We start from the raw sequence: 24,271 nt of genomic DNA, 5'->3' as shown, positions 1-24,271 counted from the left end.
GCAGGGTTTGGTGTAAGTGGCCCGTCCTCCATTATGGGCCACCGGGCTGCTCTCTGAAGTCCTGCGGTGTTGTCGTTGGGGGGGAAACGGCACCGCCACAGTCTCTCGTCCCAGACGGGGCGATCTCACACCCCTTGCTGTTGAGGCAGCCCTACGGAATAGCAGGGCAGGGAGCTGGGATTCAAGACTCAAATCTTCAAGGACCTGACACCACACTGCCCCGCCCCCCATCCTCCAGAGTAGAGCCTCTCCACGCTGTGTCTGATGTCCTTCGTCGCAGAAAAACAGTCCCACTGCCTGCGCAGTGCACAGAATCTGTGGTGTAGCACCTCCAAAGGCAGCAGTAAAGCTATATGCCCTCTGGGTGCACCTCTGTCCCCCGCCAATGGAAAGCCTTTCGCTGGCACCTGTAGGGTCTCTGGTCCTTGGGGAGGCAATACACCGTCTTCCGGAAGTACTTCGGCCAGGGCAACGTTCTCGCCCGGCGCGCCCTGGGGATCCCTGCACCGCGGCTGTGCGTCGTGCGCTGCGGGGCCGGCTCCCTCCTCCCCAGGAGCCCATGCGAGCTCTGGAGAGAGTCGCACGCTTCCAGAATCCTTTCTCATGCTGAACCTTCCCTCCTTTATACTTTGTTACTGTGTTCCAGTGTTCTGACCAATATCCTCACAGAAGTCTTTCACAAACCTGAATTTATATTTTATCATTCTCTCTCTAGATAAAATTCTTTAATGACTTTACATTGTACTTATAAAATCCCCAAGTTTTGGGGCCGTTGGGTGTCCAACTTCAGCTCAGGTCGTGATCTCGAGTTTCATGAGTTCGATTCCCCCGTGGGGCTCTGTGCTGACGGCTCAGAGCCTGGAGCTGCTTCGGATTCTGTGTCTGCCTCTCTCTCTGCCCTTCCCCGGCTCCTGCTCTTTTTCTCTCTCTCAAAAAAAAAAAAAATTTTTTTTTAATTAAAAACATAAAACGTTTTATTAGACAAGCACTGTTGAAGACAAGCTAATATGTAAACTCTGCGTGTACCTAATTTTAATCCTGAACACTTGGTATGTTGAGTCCACATTTATATTCTGTTTTCTCCCTAATCCTTTGTTTTACATAGCCTGTCAGGTTTCTTTCTGTGCTACAGTTTTTACCTTCCGTACCCCTTTGTCGTCTAGCCCTAAAGGAAAACTTTGAAAACAAATCTTTTACCTTATCCCTTTTTACTATATTACGGATTAAGTGTTTCCCCAGTTGAAGCCTTTCTGTAAACTAAGAAGTGTCAGACTTTGTTAGAAATATTATGTCTCTAACTTCATACTTGATGTTTGCTCATTTAAAACCATCTCTTAGGAGAAAATGGGGACCAAGTTCATATGAATTACTAGATTTTATCAGTAAATTTGGAAGTATGACTAAAAGAATCACAGTGAACAGTTTTTGTCTGATTGTCAATTGCTGTATTAATTGTATAATAATTTTATAGATTATGAAATTACATCAGGAATAAGTAAGAGCAAACAATTTCAATATCCACATTGGTTGTAAAATGCCTCGTCATTCCAGAAACATTAAAGTGTCATTTGAAATTGTGTAAGTGTACATTTAAAGCAATGAGTTGAGTTGATTTGGTCACCAAAATAGTGTGGGAATATTTGCTAAGACGGCAGCCTTTTTCCTGTGGTTTTAACATATTTGTGACTCCTTTGGTGGGATTAATTACCTGCTTCATGGGCAAAGGTTTTTGAGGTACAAGATTATTGGGTTGAAGACAGACAAAATTCACTTCTGTATCAGAAGTTACAGTGCTTACTAACTTGTGTTTGTGCTTTTTCTCTTCGCCTTTCCTCTTCTCTTCTCTCGGGTGCTTTGTCAGCAACCCGTCAGGGGTTAGCTAATTTCGAGGGAGATGAGTATGAATTAGGAATACGTGGATTTACTGTGAACATTTAAGCCCGCCTGTAGTTTTGGGTTATTTATTCATTAGCTAACAAAATGACCCAAAACCTGTTTTAAAAATTAAGGTCTTTTCAACGTACGTGATCTTCACGTATGGGTTTCTTTTTTCTTTCTCTTTTTTTTCTTTTTTTATCTGTGTCATGTACATTATAGTTGTAGGAATAGCAGAACTGAAATTTGAAACTGAGTTGAGACGCATATTGATTTTTATATTGAGAACATTCCCACTTACTGGTAGAAGCAGGTTATCCTGAATTTATCACATACGGTTATCATAGTCGTTCAGCCATGCTGGTGTCAGTATCTGGCACTTTCCCCTCTTACTTGCTTCCAGTTGGTAGATAAAAAGGGTGGAGGGTTACCCAGAAATATCTCCTAATTATTGTTAGGTTTAAGGAAGATACGTAGCCTTTCTGATGTCAGCGAATTGTGGCATTTGATATATTCATGATTATATGTTATTTTGGGGGAAAAGTTTAATACTTCATTTAATTTTCAAGTCTTGCCACTGAATCTACCAGAGAAGATTCTTCAAGCCTAGTCGCTGAACTTCAAGAAAAGCTTCAGGAAGAAAAAGCAAAGTTTCTAGAACAACTTGAAGAGCAAGAGAAAAGAAAGAATGAAGAAATGCAGAATGTTCGAACATCTCTGATTGCTGAACAACAGGTATGTTCCCCAACCCTCATTACATTTACTTTAGGTCTAAAGAAGCTAAATATAAATTAACGAATATAATTTTTTTGTGCAGCTGAGGGTGCCTCATATCTTAGATGTGATTTTTCCAGCTTTGACCTTGATAATATTTATTAAATATCCTCATGATAAAAGCATTTTCAATTCCGATTACTTTTAAGTGTTTATACGACTTCATATATAATGATTGAATTTTCCCCCTGAGCTCTAAAATTTTATTATTCTAAATTACATGCTAATCGGTACAGACTTCTTACACTTCCCTCATTCTTATCCACATGACAGGCCGGTGGTAGATAATGGCGGGCTGTTGAACTTTGACGATTCACTTGTTAGTATTGATGACTACCGAGAGTGTAAAGCTCGTGAAGGACGCAGGGGCCAGACCGCTAAGAAGTAGGGGGTCTGGTGAAGGAGCTTGTACTTCACCGCAGGCCTGGATGACGACGAGCAATTGGAGAGGAAATCAAGGGACCACAGTTTGATTTGTACTTAATAGGGATCGCCCTCTGGGGCAGGGAGAAAGAGGGGAGAACTGCTAGGCACGGGGCGGGGGGGGGGGGGGGGGGGCGCGTAGGGCAGTGGGCGTCTGCAGTGACAGCTCGGGCCGGCGAGAAGAGTGACCTGGTTTTCTTACCCCGAGGGATGCGTTTCTGAAACGGTGACACATGGTATATAGTTGGTACCCACATTCGTTCGATATATGTGGATCTTTTCCCTTTTCTGAGATGGTATGATTACCTTCATGTCTTTTTAGAATTCAAGAAAGTCCAGTAGTTCAGAACCTGTAGTCACTTTACATTTTAAGTTTTAAGGCCTGGGGAAAGAAAGGAGAGCCTGAAAAGAAGGAAGGAGAGTAACTAGAAAAAGGAAGAGTGCGGCTTTATGGAAGCCAATGAATTTTAAGTGTTCGCGAAGTAGCGACCAGTTTTAAGAATTACCAAGGAAGAGATCATTAATGATGTCTCTGTTTTTAAAAATCTGAGGTTGTACATTCCCTTGTATGATTCATTCGACATGAACTCTCACTCTCTTGCTATCTTTCTCTGTGTGCTCCTTTATGAGCGACACATAATTTTAGATTGCCCGAATTAGGTAGGGGATGAATTAACTGACAGAAATGTGTGTGCTATTATAAATATTTGTTGATTCTTTTTACATAAATAATACATAGAGAGATGGCTTAACAAAAGACATCACAAGTGCCCCTTTTGAGGCATCTTCACGTATGCTTTCTGGCTTAACTCAGTGTTTAATGAATTCACTAATTTTGCTCTAAAAATGCCATATCCTTACTCTGTCTCCCAGTTTTTAGTGTTATTGGCAGTATGCATTAATTGAAGGATCCTGACTCTTAATTTTGGAATTGCAAATGCTGGGCAGATGGGAAGAGGCCTTTGCCGTCCATCTATGGCTCTTAAGTTTTTAATGTTTATTTGGTTTTGAGAGACAGAGACAGAGTGTGAGTGGGGGAGGCAGAGAGAGAGAGGAAGACACAGAATCTGAAGCAGGCTCCAGGCCCCGAGCTGTCAGCACAGAGCCCGATGCGGGGCTCGAACTCAGAAGCCGTGAGATCATGACCTGAGCCGAAGTCGGATGCTCAACCGACTGAGCCACCAGGGCGCCCCTGTGGCTCTTAAGTTTAAAGAAGATCTTAATGGAGATTTTGCAAATGAAATTGTCAACCATTTGGTCATCTTTATAAAAGAAACTACAGTGAGAATTGCCACAGGGACTTTCGCGATCTGTGCAGGCACTTCAGTACATGGGCTTCATAGTAGGAAGGGGTTTTGGTTTTTTTCTAATTGTTTTTTTTTTTGAAAGAGAGCAAGTGTGTGTGCCTGGGAGAGGGGCAAAGGGAGAAAGAGTCTTAAGCAGGCTTCTTGCCCAGCTTGGAGCCTCATGCGGGGCTCGATCTCATGACTGTGAGATCATGACCTGAGCTGAAATCAAGAGTCAGACACTTAACCGACTGAATCACTCAGGCGCCCCGGAAAGTTTTTATAAAAGTCGAGGAAGAACAAGTCTAGTTATTATAAGCCAGATGTCCAGATAAAGAGATGGGATGATGTCATCTCTGTGAAACATTACTGTGGTAGTCAAGATTTAGCTAAAAACAAAAGGAAGATTCCAGAAGCAGGAAGATTATTAAAGAAGAAAAAGGGAGTGTATAACAACACTCGTTACCTCGTTTTCTTTCTTTCCCCCCAAATTTAAAATCATCTCTTCATGCTAAATTTCCTCTGACGATAAATAGGTAGACAGTCTGTAATGAGAAAATAGAATTCATTTGAAAGGTATTAAATTGGAACGTATCTTAATGTGGAACCAGGACAGTGCAGTGACACTGTATTTACAACAGTATAGCATTCTTATTTAAAAATAAACATCATTTGTGGGGCGCCTGGGTGGCTCACTTCGGTTAAGCGTCTGATTCTTGGTTTCGGCTCAGGTCACGATCTCACGGATTTGTGGTTCGAGCCCCACATCAGGCTCTGCGCTGACAGTGCAGAGCCCGCTTGGGATTCTCTGTCTCCGTCCCTTTCTGCCCCTCAAACAAACAAACAAACAAACAAACCAACAAACCAGACATACATCATTTGTGAGCTGCACTATAGCTTCTCCACATACAGATGCACCACGCAAAACAAAAATATTGGCTAGTTTATTCCGCCTTGGCTGCTGTGTACGTGCAGATAATTTAAACAGTTGTCATTCTCTTGTTCCAGACCAACTTTAACACTGTTTTAACAAGAGAGAAAATGAGAAAAGAAAACATAATCAACGATCTCAATGATAAGCTGAAAAGTACAATGCAACAGCAAGAGCGAGATAAAGGTAAGTGACGTTTTGTCATGTATTTTCAACGCCTTTTAAGATTAAAACAGTCACATGAAATGTTTATAATGTGTGATTTCACCTTGGGGGGGGCCTCCAGATCTGATAGAGTCACTGTCTGAAGATCGAGCTCGATTGCTTGAGGAAAAGAAAAAACTGGAGGAAGAAGTCAGCAAGCTGCGCGGCGGCAGTTTTGTTCCCTCGCCGTACGTAGCCGCGGCCCCGGAACTTTACGGAGCATGCGCACCGGAACTCCCAGGCGAGCCAGAGCGGTCAGGCCCGGAAACGCAAGACGAAGGCAAAGCCGACTCGGCGATGGAGACCAGCACGATGTCTGTACAGTAAGTCCGTCCGGCTTCAGCTGCCCCAAGTAGGACAGGCTCTCCAAGCACCGGTGCACTTCCGTGAGCCAAGCGCCGAGGACAGGAAATACGTGTGGCGCTGCTGTGCCTGAAAGTCGTTGTGCCTTTTAGATCTTTGAGCCGCAAATCCGAGCAATACTTTAGTGTCGCTGACTGTGTGTGTATGTGAGTCGCTTTGGCCTCTTTTCATAGTTTACGGGTGCCCCACACTTGTCGTGGGCTGCCCGCTGAAGGCTCCCTGCAGGAGTGTGAAGCTGTTCTTGTTCGCAGGAAGTGTTTAAACTCTGAGGTCCACTACCTAGGAGGAAGGGGCGTTACCATAGTAACGGATATATTGATTTTGGTGAGTGTGTGTTGGGCGGGGGAAGGCAGAGGAGTTCCTAAAGGGACTATCCTAATTAGAAGGCGTAAGCGACAGAAGGAAGTCCAGACACGGGAACAGTTAACCGGCCGATCGCAGCAAAACCTCTCAAGAAAAAAAAGTATCCAACTGAATTCTACATATGAGAAGCACCTGAAGAAAAATAGTAAGGGGAAAAGTGTGTAAATCATTCAAGGCAAAAGGGTTTTATAAGTTAAAGAAGAAGTTTCAGATTTAGAGAGGGCACGGTTTTACCTTAAGCAGTTGGTTGGTAACTTGTAGTTGCTTAAAAATGTAACTTCGATCAATTGTGTATGAATAGAAAGTGGATTAAATCTAGAACGAGAACTTTGTAGAGCCACAGTTATGGTAGGCCTTTTTCCTCTCGTGACACAATGAAGTAAAAATAATAAATAAATAAAGCAATAGAGAAACCGTTAAGGAAATTCACTACATACCAGATCACAAAACAAGTCTCAGAGTTCTAAATACTGAAGTAATTACAGCCACTAAGCATAAGCAGTTGAAAATTAGTAACGAAAGTAGTTTATCCATTTGCTAATTTGAATACCTATGTATACAACATAGGTATTGATAAGAAAATCGAAATTGAGTTATTTAAGTCTAAACAAAAGTATCAAAAATGAGAGCTATAATCAAGGTGGTAACACTGGGACAATTATGTAATCTCAAGTACATGTATGAGAAAATGAAATTAATAAAAGTATGTAAACTATGATAAATAAAATATCAAGTAAAAAGAAGGTACAAATACATGGAATGAATAGAACCATAACCACACGTATGGATTTAAAAATTACAGAGACTAAGATACAGGTGTAAAAAATCCCAAGGACAGTTTTAACATTTCAGATGGAATGGAGTCAAAGATGATCGTCATGACTCATTGGAGTATTTCAGGAATGCGATAAGTAAATTAAACATCAGGGTTCCTGGGGGGCTCAGTCAGGTAAGCATCTTCTGACTCTTGGTTTCGGTTCAGGTCATGATATCACGGTTTGTGAGTTTGAGCCCCATATTGGGCTCCGCACTGACAGTGTGGCACCTGCTTGGGATTCATTCATATTCATATTCATATTCATTCTCTCTCTCTCTCCCCTCCTCCCCACTGACGTGCACATGTGCATGCACTCTCTCAAAAATAAAAGTCTTCAAAACTATTTAAAAAAAAAAAAGAAAACCCACGAGAAGATCATATTCAGTGGTGAAACACTGAATGCTTTCCCCTAAAAAATCAAGAGCAAGAAGATGGTCCACTTTGGCTGCTTGTATTCAGCATTGCACCTGAGGTTCTATAAAGGGCACTTAGGCAAGAAAAAGAAATTAAAGGCATCCAGATTAGAAAGGAAGAAATAAAACTATCTATTTGTATATATAATATGATCTTGTATATTGACAGTCCCCAGAATCTCACTACAAATTTAAATACTTAAGAATAAATTTAACAGAAGTTGTTCAAGACATGTACACTGAAGGTTACAAAATATTATTGAATGAACTTGAAGACCTAAAAAGACATCCCATGTTCATTGATTGGAAGACTTAATCTTGGGATGCCTGGCTGGCTCACTCAGTAGAGCATGCAACTCTTGATCTTGGGGTTGTGAGTTCAAGCCCCACGTTGAATGTAGAGATTACTTAAAAACAAAATCTTAAAAAAAAAAAAAAAAAGACTTAATTTTGTTGAGGTAGCAATACTCTGTGATCTGCAGATTCAACACGGTTGTTGTTGAAATACACCTTTTTTGCAGAAGTGGACAGTGGGTCCTAAATTCATATGGAAATGCAACGAACTCAAAATAACCAAAACAGTCTTCAAAAAAAATGAAGTTGGAAACACACATGTCCTTATTTCAGAAATTAATACAAAACTATAGTAATAAGGATGTTGGTAGCTGATATATATGTGTGTAGTTATATGTATGTAGACATATATATAAACCATTGAAATAGAGTCTGGAAATAAGCCCTTAACTTTATAGTCTGTTGAACCTGAATCCTTGTATTATGGTGCCAGGACAATTCAATGGAGAAATGGTAGCTTTTTCAGTAAATGGTGCTAGGACAGGACAGGTGAATATCCACAAACAAAGAATGAAATTGGATCTCCTATTTACAAGACAGGGGAATCACAGAGTTAAGTGTAAAAGCTAAAATGAAATTAAATCTTCATGACCTTGTCTTAGGCATAGCCTCTTCCTACAAGAATTAACATTAGGGGTGCCTTGGTGGCTTAGTCGGTTAAGTGTCCCAACTCTTGGTTTGGGCTCTGGTAGTAATCCCAGTGTCATGGGATCGAGCTCCATGTGGGGCTCCATGCTGAGGATGGAGCCTGCTTAAGAATTCTACACCCTCTCCCTGCTCTCCCTCTACCCCTGCCCCCCAGCTCATGTGTGCTCACTCTGTCTCAAATAAAAAAGTTTAAACAAAAAAAAAGAATTAACATTTAGAAGACACAATTCCTGCTTTAGTCAGTTGCTTAAAATGTAAATGGGGAATTACCCAGAATAATTTAGAAGTCTACATTACTGCTAATACCAGACATAAAGAATTGTAAGAAACTACTATGTACAATCATTTACAACAAATTGGACAATCTAGAAGACATGGATACACTCCTAGAAACATACAACCGTCCAAGACTGAGTCATGAAGAAATAGAAAATCTTAACAGGCCAGTTAAGTAAGGAGATTGAATCTGTAAGCAAAAACCTCCCAGCAAAGAAAAGTCTGGGACCAGATGGCTTCACTGGTGAATTCTATCAAACATTTTTTTTAAAAGAAGAACTAATACCAACCTTCCTGAAACTCTTTTAAAACATAGAAGAGGAAAGAGCTCTACGGAACTCAATATATGAAGCCAGCATTACCCTGTTACCTGCATGACAGGGGAGCTACAAGAAAAATACAGGGCAGTATCCATAATGGACATAGATGCAGAAATGCTCAGCAATATATTAATAAACCAAGTTCTGCAACGTACGAAAGGGAATGTACACCAGGATCAAGTGGGATTTATTCCAGGGATACAAGGGTGGTTCAACCTCAGCAAACTGGTGCAATCTACGCCATCAACAAAACAAAGAATGGCCATCGTTTAATCATTTCAATAGATGAGGAAAAAGCACTTGACAGAATTTTCAACATCAATCCTTTCATGATAAAAACTCTTCACAAAGTGGGTGTAGAGTGAATGTACCCCAACATAATAAAGGCTGTATATGCGAAACACACAGTTAACATCATACTCAACAGCAGAAAGCTGAAAGTTTCTCTGTAAGATCTGGACAAAGCAAAGATACCTACTCTCGCCACTGCTTTTCACCATAGTGTGCTGGAAGTCCTAGCCAGAGCAATTAGGCAAGAAAAGGAAATAAAAAATACCCAAACAGGTAAGGAAGAAGTGAAATTATCTCTTTGTAGATGACATGATAATATGTAGAAACCCCTAAAAGACCACCAAAAACTGTTAGAACTAATCATAAGTTCAGGAAAGTTGCAGGACATGAGATCAGTAATGTTTTTATATGCTAACAATGAACTAACAAAGAGATTTGAGAAACTGTCCCATTTACAATTGCATCAAAAAGTAAAATACTTAGTAATAGATTTAACCAAGGAGGTGAAAGATTTGTACACTGAAAACTACAAGATGTTGGTGAAAGAAATTGAAGAAGACACAAATAAGTGGACAGAGATTTTGTGTTCATGGATTGGAAGAATTAAAATTATGAAAATGTCTTTACTAACCAAAGCAATCTGAAGATTCTTTGCAATCCCTATCAAAACTCCAGTAACACTTCTCACAGAAATGGAAAGGAGCAATCCCAAAATTCATACGGAACTACAGAACGCCCTGAATAACCAAAGCGATCTTGAGCAAGAGGAGCAAAGCTAGAGGTTTCACACTTTCTGACTTTCTGACAGGTTTCACACTGTATTACAGTGCTGTAGTAATCAAACAGGTGGCATAAGTAGATACAAAGCTGAATGGAATAGAATAGAGATGCCAGAAACAAATTCCTGCATATTAGGCAACTAAAATTTGACAAGGGAGTTTAGGAATGCCCAGTAGGGAAAGGATAGTGTCTTCAATAAATGGTGCTGGGAAAACTGGACGGCCACATGCAAAAGAATGAAACCGGATCCCTATGTTAACACCATACACAAAAATCACCTCAAAATGGATTAAAGACTTAAATAGAAGACCCAAAACTGTAAAACTCAGAGAAGAAAGTATAGGAGAGAAGCTCCTTGACATTGGCTTGGCAGTGGTGTGGGGGGTTTTCACTGGAAGCAAAGACAGCAAAAATAAACAAGTAGGACTACATCAAACTAAAAAGGTTCTGCACATCAACAAAATCAAAAGACAACTTATGGAGTGGAAGAAAATATTTGCAAATTATACATCTAATACATTGTTAATGCCTGAAATATATAAAGAACCCACACAACAGCAAAGAAACAACCCCAGTTAAAAAGTGGGCAAAAAATAGACCTTTTTCCAAAGAGGACGTACGGATGACCTACATGAAAAGGTACTCAGTGTCACCAATCATAAGGGGAATATAAATCAAAGCCACAAGATACCAGGCTCCTCGTATCTCTTAGGATGTCTGTTATTAAAGAGGCAGTGGGTAACAAGTGCTGGTGAGAATGTGGAGGAAAGAGAACTCTCATGAACTGTTTGTGGGAATGTAAACTGGTACAGCCAGTATAGAAAACAATATGGTGGTTCCTCAAGGAATTAAAAGTAGAGCTGCCGTATGATCCAGCTGTCTCTCAGCTCTGGGTACATCTATGCAAAAGAAATGAAGCCATTATCTCAAAAGCGATCTCTGTCCTCCCATGTTCACGGCAGCATTATTCACAGTAGCCAATACATGGGAACATCCTAAGTATCCCTTGATGGATGAATGGATTAAGAAAATGGTGAACAAAAATATTTCACGAATTATTATTCAGCCATGAGAAAGAAGGAGATTCTGCCCTTTGCAGTAGCATGGATGAACCTGGAGGCCAACATGCCAAATGAAATAAGCCAGCCAGAGAGAGACAAATAACGCATAGTATCCCTTATATGTAGAATCTTTAAATAAAAAGTCAAATTCATAGAGTAGAAAAGTGGTTGCCAGGAGCTGGGACTGGGGGGGGCAAGGTTGGATAAAGGTTGCAATCTTTCAGGTACAAGTTATAAGATGAACAAGACCTAAGGATGTAACATGGTCACGGTAAATGATAACACTGTGTTGTATAGTTGAAATTTGATAAGAGTAGAATTTCAACATTCTCCCTGCCTTGCTAAAAAGGTAAGTGATGGAGGTGTTAGTTGACTCATTGAACTTATGTTTTCACAATGTGTATGTATATCACATCATCATATTTTACACTTTGAATGTCTCATAATTTATTTCCCAATTGTGCCTCCATAAAGAATTGTAATAAAAATACAACGTTCAAGCCTGTACCCTATTAGACATTTTTTTCTTTTCTAACTTTTGAGTGTTTTAGTGCGATGGGCAGATTTACGCATGGCAGAGAGATGAGCACATTTCTAGCCACTTAGTAGTACCACTGAAATCTTTATTGAGATCTGGTTTATTTTTTTGTGGAATAAAACTTTAAGTTCTGTCTGTAGCTTACTCATAGATGTATTGTGTTTTATTTCTAGTTTTAATGGTGAAGCCACCCAGGAAATACCACTTTATTGGTACCACACATTAACCCACACGTAGGAAGAGGAGCGCTTCTTCCTCTCTGGGGGAAAACTTCAGATTCAAAAGACATGGCCCCTAGAAAAATGCATGCACAAAGTTTTGCTTATAATTTCAAAAGGTTTGTCGATCTGGATTCAAGACCTCCAGTTACAAAGAACATGTACCATTGAAATGTGTCCTAATTTAAACATTAAGGCTGCTTTTGAAAATGTAGTCCAGAGGCGCCTGGGTGGCTCAGTCAGTTGAGCATCCGACTTCAACTCAGGTCATGATCTCACTGTTCATGAGTTCGAGCCCTGCATCAGGTTCTATTCTGTCAGCTCAGAGCCTGGAGCCTGCTTCGGATTCTTTGTCTCCCTCTCTCTCTGCCCCTTCCCCGCTCGCACTCTGTCTCTCTCAAAAATAAATAAACATAAAAAAAAAAAAATTAAAAAAAAAAAAAGAAAATGTAGTCCAAATCTTTAATTTTTAAAGTGCTCTGTAGTAATAGTTAAATTTCCAAATCTTATTGAAGAATGTAAAGTCCAGAATTTTAAAAGACTTAAACTAAAATAAATCATTCTCTTTTAGAGAAAATATCCATATGCTATCTGAAGAAAAACAGAGAATAATGCTGTTAGAACGAGTAAGTAAATTTCTTTCTTGAAATGCAGTGTTGACTGTGTTCGCGTTCGTTTTGGACGCTGTTACAAAATGTTTATATTGAAAACATACCAGGTTGTGTTTATAAAGTTAGATCTTTTAAAAAGTGGTTACTTTTGCGATTAATGTTTTGAGAAATCCTGTCATTTTTTTTATTCAGGTGGCTAAATATTTGGTAATAGTATTCCAGGTCTCTTATTTGTCATTTCTTCCCAGTAAATGAAGTCTATATCCGAAAAGAAGATTGGTGGTCTTTATAAAATGAATATAGGGAATAATGGTTTTATTCAATAACAGTTCAGAATGCAACAAAAGATTATAAATAGGAACCCTCATGTATTTATTTCAAAAATAAGGTAAGTATTTTCTAGAAGTGGGCAAAAATAGAGTATGAATAATGAGATAAGTTAGGGGTTTTGTTTTTTGTGTGGGTTTTTTTTTTTTGAGATTAATTGAAATTTTAAAAAAATGGCAATAAGGGGTTTCCTCTCAATTGTACTATCAGGTTATATATAATTTTGATTCAGAGTTAACATATCCTTACTCATAGATCACTTTCATTCCTTGGGCTTTTAAGATTTTCAACATTTTCTCTTGCTCTTTTCAGGCTTAATCGTCCAGTAAGAATCCAAAGTCAGAATTCTATAACTTTGTGTTCTATCGTGCATTCTTATTAAAGGGTTGTGTGATCACCTTTGTGAAATTCAGCTGGGGTGTGTGTTATAACTACAGAATCCTCCTCTTAGGCCAGACCTGCTCCTATCCCCCGTCTGCTGTCTATCCCCTACAGAGTCTTCGGGAATAGCTCCCAGCTATTTACTGCACATTTACAAGTTCCACAAGTAATTCTAAAGCATATTAAACTTTGAGAACCCTCAGCTTAGGTAAATGTACCTAAAATTGTTCTAATTCTCTCTTAAGCCTGTAAATAATTAAAACAGTTGGAAAGGATCCATAAAAAAGAATATCCTCACTAACTTTTCATCCTAGATCAGAACATTAATGTGAAGATGAAGGAAATTTGACAGTTAGGAAGTTTCAAGTAGAGAAGATACAAGGGATAAACCACAGGTCCCTTTTTTTTCCTCCTGCAGACATTACAATTGAAAGAAGAAGAAAACAAGCGGTTAAATCAAAGACTGGTAAGTTATTTTTCTTGGCCAATAGATGTTAACATTTCAAAATGTTTTGCATTACATTTCATTATAAATACCGTCAGCAACATGTTTGGCTCGATGAATTTATTTCTAGTAGTTTCATTGGGCCGTGTGGGTCATTAATGACTTGATTCTCAGAGAGGTGACCGTAGGTCAGAGGTGCCCTCCGTGGCAGTAGAACGGACGAAGCTGACTACCTTACTAATGTCACGTTAATATCAGTCAGCAAATTCAAGACCGTTTCCGGTGATTAATAAGCTATGATCACTTAGGATTCCGTAATTACATGTATTTGTAACATCAAGTTGGGATTCTTAAGTCAGTAACTCTTTATAGTTAGAAGTACTTTTTACAGGCCTTTTGGAAATTAACATATTCACTCTTAAGGGTGCGTAATTAATACATTATGTCCGTTCACTTTTTTTTTTAAACTGAACATGTTTGATCCTGACACTTTGCATGATACCCTGTATAATCTTCTGAATTAATCTTGGCTTTACTCTAACCTGCAAACATATTAACCAATTACTTGAACAGTTGTACAGTTGATCTTACTTGTTTTAATAAGGCAGTTACTTCATTTTGCAAGTTCTAATAATTGTAAGTTATGAGGAAATAGGAATAATCTTAAGGCGTGTGTTCAGTACTTTTGAAAAGTTTTGATACTGATTAGAATTGAGCTTTTTAAAAACAGTGTCTTGTAGGGAAACATCTGCTTTTCTTTCCTATACCTTATTGAACAGCAAAAATTACATCTAAATTCTGTAGTCATTAGTCATATGGTCAATTAGTCTACAGTCATTATAGTCAATCATTAATTTATCACCAAGACAGTCTTAAGTCTATTTGCTGTTTTTGTAAGTACAGCAAACCATTGTTCAAAAAGACTGAGAAGAGTTGCCTGTCCCAGACATCATTCAACATGCCGTTTGATGCAGTATTTCCAATAGATTTTAAGCCCTGTTTGGCAAGGGTTTTGTAGTCAGTCTTGTCTGTGTTCCTAGCACCTTCAGTAGTAACTGGTACACAGTTGATGCTTGGGAAGTGTTTATGAAAGAAGGAGTTTTGCCCTTCAGATCCAGAGGACCCCACTCCCACCCAGAGAGGTGTCTCAATGTTAAGGATACTCTTATGTCAATTTACAGCTGTTTTCACAGTGTTTTCTTAAATCTAAGACCTCATTTATAATAAATATATGAAAAACTTAAGCTTTTTAAAAAATCTAAATAAAATGTGGTCCAGAAAATGGATGGTCAAACTTGCCTTCACTGGCAGTATGTAGACCATTTGGATGATTTTGATACTAAATTGCTGTACTTTTAGGCCTTTCTGTTCATTATTTGTTATTGTTCTTTTTATTTTGTTTCAAGCACGAATGAGACCCTTCGTTATTCCAGATATAAAGTTCAGAGAGCAATGGAAGAAATTCTGAGAATCAGAATTAGACTTAATAAGAGAAATGCACTTGTCTGTCCTTGATTTGTGCTGCCCACTCTGCTTGGGAAGTGAAGGCATCTTCACCATCCTTTCTGGCCCTGAGACTGGGGGACACGTGCCCCGTGGGTCATGTGATGGTGTCAGAAATGGATTAAAGCCCGTTTGAAGAGCAAGCCGTCCCAGCTGGGCTAAGGCAACAGCGCGTCCGCTCGCGTGTCTCGTCCCATTTTGTTCATCTTCAGGAGAGGAAATGGGTGACAGTCACACCTTTCCTCATTTAGCACTTGCTCAGAATTGTGGGTTTTTAAACTGAAGCTTCTCAGAAGTTGCCTTGGACGTCAGAGAGGGACTTTACCGACTCTGAGAACTTTGTTCTCCCACCCACTTTTCAGCCAGAGTAGCATTGTGTTTATTTGTTTTTCCAAGTTAGTGAGTCTTTGAGTAAGATTTTCCTGCAGAGTTTTTTGGTTTGTTCTTTTACCAGTAGATTTGAAACTGATGTGTTAGAATTGGCAAACTCTTCTCCAAAAATTGTTAATCTCTTTCCCTGTGATATTTTTAATATTAGCTATGGAATTACAAATAAAATATTCTATACGTAGTCTTTAATGCAGCCAAATTTGATTAAATAACATAAGTAAAAGTGTAGGTGAATTTGTCCACTGAAAATTATTGTTGAAGGAAAGGAATTACATTAATGAACCTTATGCTTGGACTCTTAAAAGCTGAGGCACAGATCTGAATGTGTGTGACATCGAGAGAAATTTTTGCAGCAAGGACCTAATAAATATATGTGGTGCTTTAATTGTGTAAATAGCTTTATGAACTGTCCATTTTTTTAGATGTCTCAGAGCATGTCTTCGGTATCCTCAAGGCATTCGGAAAAGATAGCTATTAGAGAGTAAGTATTTTATTTATATTTTCTCAAAGTTTTTCCTGTGAAAGAGAGTCACTGATTTAGATCGTATTGGATTGTTAATGGAAATATATTTCAGTGGCTGTAATCCTTCAGATTTCAGGTGCATTGAGCTGAGTGTTTTGTACTCATTGGTAGTAAAACATTTTCTATTAAAAGTAAAGGTTTTCTAAGTTATTCTTGGAAACATTAGGATTACATTCAAAGCCATTCCTATTACAGCTTTAATTATCATTTGTACACAGATATTTCTGAAATCTTTTTGACTCCACTTTTCAGCTGATGCCACCTCTTTAAAAAAATTTTTTTTGCATTTATTTATTTTTGAGAGACAAAGACAGAGTACAAGTTGGGGAGGGGCAGGGAGAAAAGGAGACAGAATGTGAACCAGGCTCCAGGCCCCGAGCTGTCAGCACAGAGCCCGACGCGAGGCTCGAACTCACAAACCGTGAGATCGCGACCTGAGCCGAAGTCGGCCGCTCAACCGACTGAGGCCCCCAGGCACCCCCAATGCCACCGCTTCTAAATCCTGTTGATCACCTTAGTCTTTTTCATTTTAGATCGGAGAGTCATTTCAAATAGATTTTTTAAGTTACAGTGTTTCTGGTTTCTGTTTTTCAGACTTCACTGTAATTGATACACTACAGATTCATAATACACTATTAAATTTATCAGTTGAATAATTTCACAGACAGCCATCCTGTTCCACATTACCTCACCGTAATATATTGGGTTTTGACACGGGCTGTTGGAAAGGAGGGTCTCCGTAATAAGGTTTTTGAAAAGCATTGTTAACAGCTCACAAGCACTGGTTAGTCTTCTGTATTTTGTCCGTAATAGGTCTGTCAATGAAATTTTTGGTTGTCAGACGTCTGTGGTTACTGACCCTCATTAGAATCTTCTCTTTTCTCAGTGATTTCAAAGGGCTAAATGGTATCTGCTTTCATGTATCAGCTGTATGTCAAGTCAGATCCAGGGTTGGGCCTTTCAAAGATTAGAATGGGATGAGCTTTATGAAAAAGAAAAAACTGCCTGGGAGAGGTCCTATCTGCCTTTTTAAAGATGTTCTGGTGTTTAGCCAAAACAGTGCCTGCCACATCCTGTGAGGCGGGCATCGAGGATTTGTAGGATAAGCAATTAATGAATAAAAAACTGTTCTCTTTTAAAAGCTTTCCCAGTGATTCTGATGATTTATCAGGTGCAAGACCTACAGAATTAAATGATCATGGCAAGTGTGAAATCCAAGGTTAACTTTCCTTGTTTTTTTTTTTATTAAGTTTTTAAATTCGAATTCCTGTATAGTTAACGTACAGTGTCACATTAGTTCCGGGTGTGCAACATAGTATTTCAGCAACTGTGTACGTTACTCAGTTACTCAGGGCTCAACGTGATAAGTGTACTTACTCTTAATCCATCCCCCACCCCCCTCCCCTCCGGTAACCACTACTTCTGTTCACCATAGTACTGGAAGTCCTGGCCACAGCAGTCAGACAGCAAAACGAAATAAAAGGCATCCAGCTCTGCAAGGAAGACGTATTACTTCCACTATTTGCAGATGAGATGATACTTCATCAAGAAAACCCTAAACCCTCCACTAAAACACTGCTAGACTGAGAGCGAAATTCAGTGAGGCCGCAAGATTAGCCTTCAAGGCCTGTTCATATTTTGAACATTTTGAAAACTGATTCTGAAGAGAGCATCACTTAGAGCCTATGGGCAGCTACACCCCCTTCCTTCTTTCCTCGCTCCGTGTTTCAGGCGTCACCCCAAAGCAGTCATTTCCACCGACTTGTTTAAGCCTGATTAAGTACATGAACTGAACACTGCTGGGTTTTCTTTCAAACAGAAGAGCACTAGACCCAGAGACAGAAATAGCAGGTAGCACGTAGTGTGAGTGGAAGATAAAGGATAAACATCTTCTTCCTGTGACTAGATGACTGGGGGGGGTCTCCCCCGGGGGGGGTCTCCCCCCTCATCCAAGCATTTGTTTTGTTTTGTTTTGTTTTGTTTTTCTAAACAATAGGTAGTGTTTGATACTTGAATATAGGGCTGAACACTGCAGAATATATGCTTGAAGTTTTCAGAAGAGTGCGGCAGTGACTCTGCAGGCCAATAAATTACATTCCTTTCTTCAGTTTTCAGGTGGGAGATTTGGTGCTCATCATCCTAGACGAGCGCCATGACAATTACGTGTTGTTTACCGTTAGTCCAACCTTGTATTTCCTGCATTCGGAGTCTCTGCCTGCCCTGGATCTGAAACCAGGTGAGGGTGGTAAGTGTCACATCCGGAACCACACTAGCGAAGCCGGAGCGCATGCAGTATGTCAGAGGTTTTCCCCTCCTGTCTAATCATAACAGAATTACATCACTCAGACGGAACTCTGCTTAATACGTTTTTGTTTCTGTTTTGTTTCTGTTTTGTTTTTGTTTTGTTTCGTTTTTTCGTTTTGTTTTTGTCGTTGCTGTTTTATAAAATCTGCGTTATCCAGATTATTTTCCAGGATCTACTGACAATTCGAAAATAGAGTGGATTTAATGAGATTGGATCAGATATACCCTAGCAGAGGCAGAATTATATTGTCAAAATTCTCATACACATGCAGCCTATTTTAGCTTAGTACACACTCATTTGTCTATAAAGGCAGTAAAGACCAGTTTTAGAAAAAAAGTTCTCCGGTTGTAAAATGCCTTTTCTAGCCTGCTTATCATCTTACGTTCTTCCTTTTTTTTTTTTTTTCATTAAACTTTTCAATACTTAGTGTTTTTTTTTGGTTTTTAAAAAAAAAATGTGTTAAAATATACTACATTACCGTGTCTATTATCTATTGCTTTGATCTTTAAAAGAGAATAGATACCTTGGGGTACTTAGCTTAAATAGGATTATTAAAGTACAGGAATATATGCCCATTACAATTGATGTGTCCGTGTGGAATGACTTACCGACATGGGCAAATACCAATTTTTGAATTAGGCCAGTGTCACACGATCACTCCATCATGGCTGTTGGTGATGGGTATACAGAAATGCGGATAGACTTGTACAGTTTTCGTAGAACCTTGAAAAATGAGAAGATAAGCTTACAACGTACTGATTTTGTGCCTTGAAAACAATGAACAACATTTTTTTTTCGATTTTCTGGGTTTTTTTTCATTTCTTTAAATTTTTTTATTTGAAAATGATTCTGAAATTTACCAAAAAGTTGCACAAGTACCAGCGTTTAAAAAAACAAAAAAAGACCTATAGACCTTTACAGATTCACCTGTTGTTAACATTTTGCCCCATTTGTTTTATTCTACATGTGTATGTCTAAATGTATAAATGCATAAATATACACAAACGTGTTTATTTTTGTTTCCAGAACTATAAGGGGCTAAGGTATATCATGGATCTTTAAAAATTTCAGTGTGCCTTTCCCAAGAATAGGAGAGTTAGTGTTTAAATCTAGGAAACACTTCCTGTGTACCCTTAGAGGTTACAGTGCACGTTACCACGTGAAGGGCTATCACAAGTCTTGGAGAAAAGAATTTAACAGTCTTACTTTACCAAGGAACTCTACCCTCCTGACCCCCACCCCACCCCCACTTTTTTAAAGAAATACAAAATACTAGAGTGTTTTTATGCCCTTGACAGTGGGACCCATTACTCCTCAGACATAAAACATAAGCATTCAGTTTTAGATCATTCTTTTCAGAAATCACGCATTATCTGTGAAGTGCTAAATTACTCTGTAGAGCATTTTCCATTTCTGATAGTTCATTCATGATATCCTTCATTTATATCCTGCCAAACTATGTTTAGGGAATAAAGATCAGATTTGTCTTCTCTTGGGAATCTCAGGCTTTAGCCTAAGCAGATCATTTATTGACCCAATACTTTGGAAATCAACTCTTTTATTAGCTTCTCTTTTAATGAATTTAAAAATGAAATGAGTACTCTCCCTTTCTTAGGTTGTCACACTTTGGCTCTTTGAGGATTAGCTTTTCATCCTGTCTCCTCCCTCATTTTCCGTCTCCCCCTGCATTTTCCGTCTCCCCTTCACACAAGCACCGCCCTTCCGGGCTTTGCTTCTTAACCCGTTAGCCCTTATGTTATTTATTGTGCACCAATCATGTTACCCGCTGCCGTGCCAGGCGCTGTGCGGGACAGATGTGACACAGGCTCCTACCCTTGAGCACTGACGTTAAAAGCACCACCACCCCCCCACCACCCCCACAAAGGCAGTGCTTTGCTTTGAACCTAGAAGATAAATTTTGTCTGAAAAACTGTTTCAGAAATAGAAATGGCCATCTTCATTAGCATTTCGGTAGATGGCACTGTTGAGCTAACTTAGAATCCCTAGATTTATTTGTTCATGATTTGTACTTAGATTATTTGTAGTTCTTGAACTTTTATTAGTTCTGTGATTTGCTTTACCATCTATATTTAGTGAAGAAAGTTAAAATCAATGGCTGAAAAGTAAAATGATTCCATTTCTGTCTCAGAAAACATTTTGTTTTTTAGGGATTTCAGTTTTAAGAGTCTTACACCTTTTTTCACTTCTGAGAACTTTATTCGTCTGTTTTGATTCTGGCAGTTAATGTTTTCATGGGTAATTATAACTACTTTTAAAAAGAAACTCACACTTTCGTTCACTAGCTTCAGGTGCATCTCGAAGACCCTGGGTACTTGGAAAAGTAATGGAAAAGGAATACTGTCAAGCCAAAAAGGTAAAAACTACATCAGGTAATATAAACTAGGAACCATAAGGAAGATTCAGATTCACATACTCCTATACACAGAAATTGTTCATAGGGCAGTGGTTGGCGTTTTAGCTCACTCGATCGAGTTAGGCCCGGTTAGGCCTTGAGTTCAAGGAGTGTGAGTACGAACCAGGAGTTTTATAAGGATTTGTTATTTCTCTTTAGAGAGTGGACATGGATAGGTGATTACCAACAACTCCTCAGGCTGTACGTGAAAACTACTACGCTCTCCTGTGACTATCCAGTTATTAGTGTTTTCGTGTGCGAAGAAAGAACACGTAGCGTAACTGATGACTGAGTGCATCCGTTTGTAGGCAGAGTTGTTGTTTTCTTATTTTCATATGCTATCCCCCGGGAAGGAAGATAACGTGAACTGTCTGATGGCTGAACACGTCCCTGACTGTAGTGTCAGCAGTGTCGACACCGTAGAGTCGGTGGAATGTACCGAACGGTTTGGGGCCTCTCTGCTCCAAAGCACTGATGGAACTTAAACTGTGTACTGACAGTTCTTCGGTACGAAATCGCGACCCGTGGCTCCGTTTGTACCGTATTGTTGGGCAACGATTACCAGCTCTTTCTTCCATCAATGTTAGTGGTTCCGTGTACTCTCAGCCTGGGGAGGGGCGGGTCTTGGGCGCTTTGGTAAAGACTTCTGCTCGCCCGTGCTCCCCAGCCCCCAGTACTCTCGCACTGAGCAGTACGATCGGACAGTACTGTGTAGTTTGGTTTTAACCATTGAAGTCATTCCTCTTCTTTTCTTCTTAGGCACAAAACCGATTCAAGGTTCCTCTGGGGACAAAGTTTTACAGAGTGAAAGCTGTGTCATGGAATAAGAAAGTATAACTTAAGGAAGAAATCAAACGTTCTGTGACAGCTGCCTGATCTGTCCTACAGTGCTTACTCCTCACTCCAAAAACAGCAGGCCGTCTTTTTATACGGAGGTCGCCGTGACAATACACTTCATTGGTGTATATCACTTCCTTTTTAACTGGCTACGTTTTAGGAACAATAAATTCATCAAAAGCCTTGGCCGACTTAAAATGGTTTTGTTTTTGGTTTTTTTACCCAGATAACTAGAAATGCGGACCAAAGTAGTTCATTTTCTCAAAGGGCATACCCTGCATTGTGGCTTACGGTGAGCCATATTAATTGCCTGTTACGTATACATTAGCTTGGACTTAGATAGTAAATGTTAGCTCTTATTACCAGCATTTGTCCTTTTGTGAAATCAATATCAGAAAACTTGCACTCTGAAACACATTCTTTATAAAATGTATAAATTCTTCAGAACTATTTAAAGGGGAGTGTTACTGCATGCAGATAATCATAACTTTGAGTTTGCGTCTGTAGATTACTAAAGCAAATTGTTTCATTTATTTTTTTAAATGCCCTTTGACGTTTCAAAATAAAAACTTGTCATTTGATCGACTGATGTTAAGGCCAGCCATAATCAGCAGTCTTCAAAAGCACTTTGAACAGCGGCCACCTGGGTTCTACGGGGAAGCGTGTGTGCTCTTGACCGTTTCAAACACGGCACTCAAAACCTTCCCGACCTCTTTTGATTTGGGTTGGAAATAATCCTGTTGATGAAATCGTAATCCATGGTTTGAGTTCAGAAAAAGCATATTCATTGTACATTAACCATTTAGAGGTCATTTAAATAACAAAATATTGTATTGTAAAAGACATGTAGAATTTTAAAACAATAAAGATTTGAACCTGTAAATGTGTGTGCCTTTTAAAGAAGGATGCATTTTTAATATATTCGAGTGATTGCTGGGAAGTGTGAAAAACTTGTTCTGTATCATATCGAAAGAGAAACTTGTTTATTACAAAAATGTTCTTTAACTATATACTGTGTAACAGGGTAAAACAGTGTTCTGTAGAATAGAATTGTGTAAACTCGATATTTAGACAAATTGCTACGGAGCAAAGGTATTTAAATGAGTTAGTTGAGTTGGAGGAGGCTTGTTTCAGGTTTGTTGCTAGAGAACGATAATAAAATGATTCTTTTTCAGAAAATATTTAATTTCTTCTTAAAAATAAGTTAAATATTTTTTTAAATATGTATATCTAATAGTACAGAAAATGGAATAAACACCATAGTGTATAGAAAACTGAATTTGACAACATATTAATGAATAAATGAACAAATGATTTCACATGTTTCTATTCAGTCCTTCCATGACCTCTCAGTGCAAAGAATACCAAAGCGATAAACTGCCGTATCTCCAGAGCGGTTTTGTTAAGCAGATTTGGTTGGGTCTGAATGAATCTGCCAGGTGGACCATTTTGACTGACTGGGTGCCTTTCACACATAGAAATATGTGGTCGTTGTGCTGTGGAACCGCCGTGGCCCGACACGACGTGGAAGCCGTCATCTCATTGACGCTGCTCTTTCATGTTGGATTTTGTCGCTTATCGTTTTTCTTACATCCTGTTTTATGGCCATCCCATCGGTGTTCACATATCCCTTTATAAAGCACATGGAGAGAAAATGCAGTTTTCTTTGTTAAAAAGAGAAATGGAACCTGGCAAAACTCTTGGAGTTCTTCCCTTTGTATGGTTACGGTCAGTGTACTGAGCGTTTGGGCATCAGAACCCCTGAGTTCCATCTAGATCTAACCTTCACTTTGGGCGACGTGCATTAACTTTGAACCTCAGTTTTCTCCCTAGATGGTATGGTAGGACCTACCTCATAAGGTTATTTTGAAGGTTAAGTGATGAAGTTAATAAACCTATAAAGTGCTATAAACAATTTGAAAAACATTAAGTATTCAGTAAACACTGGGTATTATAAAGATTTTTTGCATAATCAAAGCCTGTTACATTCATTACCCAATCTCTCATAGAAACGTAGCTTGCTTTATTACAAGAATCGTGCTTAAATCATTTTATTGCAAGTAAAACTTAAGCACACATGGATTATGTGGGTACTTTTACTGATGTTCGCAAAGATACCTCTGCGTATGCTAAGAACAGAAGGAGCAAAAATTACGTAAACTTTCATTTTTATTTTTTAAATTATCATGGCGTAAAACATGTCTATGCTTTCAAGACAGTGAACCCTCTCCCAAGCCCCTGTTCTGTTTCCCAGTTGTGTCACCTAGAGGTATACTTTGTAGCTTATAAGTGCCAAATAATACAACTACACTGCAATTATCTTGCTAAATCATTTATCGATTTACTTTCTTATATGACATTTTAGCTATTGCGTAAGAACGTTCTCTGCTGTTTTTCCAGTAACTTACTATGTTACTTTCCAGCTGGTTCAGTAGCATTTACGTTATCATGACTCTCTACTGTTGGCTGAGCAAAGTCGTGAACTACGATTACGTTTCCTTTCATGTACAGCCCACAGCCTTTACTAAGAGCTTTTCTACTGGGTTTTTTTTTTGTTTTTTTGTTTTGTTTTTTTCTCTTCTTGTGCTATCGTGGTGTGAT

The 24,271-nt window shown here is 39.0% G+C and overlaps 1 protein-coding gene across 1 annotated transcript in view; it reads left to right on the top strand.

Moving 5' to 3' along the window:
- RB1CC1 (RB1 inducible coiled-coil 1) overlaps positions 1 to 22,989 on the top strand; it is a 91,472-nt gene extending 68,483 nt beyond the window's left edge. The window contains exons 16-24 of the mRNA XM_019435236.2: positions 2,445 to 2,610; positions 5,367 to 5,475; positions 5,576 to 5,816; positions 12,507 to 12,561; positions 13,673 to 13,720; positions 16,015 to 16,073; positions 18,224 to 18,360; positions 20,724 to 20,794; positions 21,593 to 22,989. Coding sequence (XP_019290781.2) covers positions 2,445 to 2,610; positions 5,367 to 5,475; positions 5,576 to 5,816; positions 12,507 to 12,561; positions 13,673 to 13,720; positions 16,015 to 16,073; positions 18,224 to 18,360; positions 20,724 to 20,794; positions 21,593 to 21,670 — 964 coding nt within the window. The 3' untranslated portion in view covers positions 21,671 to 22,989. The remainder of the gene's footprint in view (positions 1 to 2,444; positions 2,611 to 5,366; positions 5,476 to 5,575; positions 5,817 to 12,506; positions 12,562 to 13,672; positions 13,721 to 16,014; positions 16,074 to 18,223; positions 18,361 to 20,723; positions 20,795 to 21,592) is intronic.
- Positions 22,990 to 24,271: the final 1,282 nt, after the last annotated feature.

Source organism: Panthera pardus, unplaced genomic scaffold (assembly GCF_024362965.1).
Source record: "Panthera pardus isolate Hobbes unplaced genomic scaffold, ASM2436296v1 HiC_scaffold_7, whole genome shotgun sequence".
In the NCBI taxonomy this organism is placed as follows: Eukaryota; Metazoa; Chordata; class Mammalia; order Carnivora; family Felidae; genus Panthera; species Panthera pardus.
This window is presented reverse-complemented; position numbering and strand designations above follow the sequence as displayed.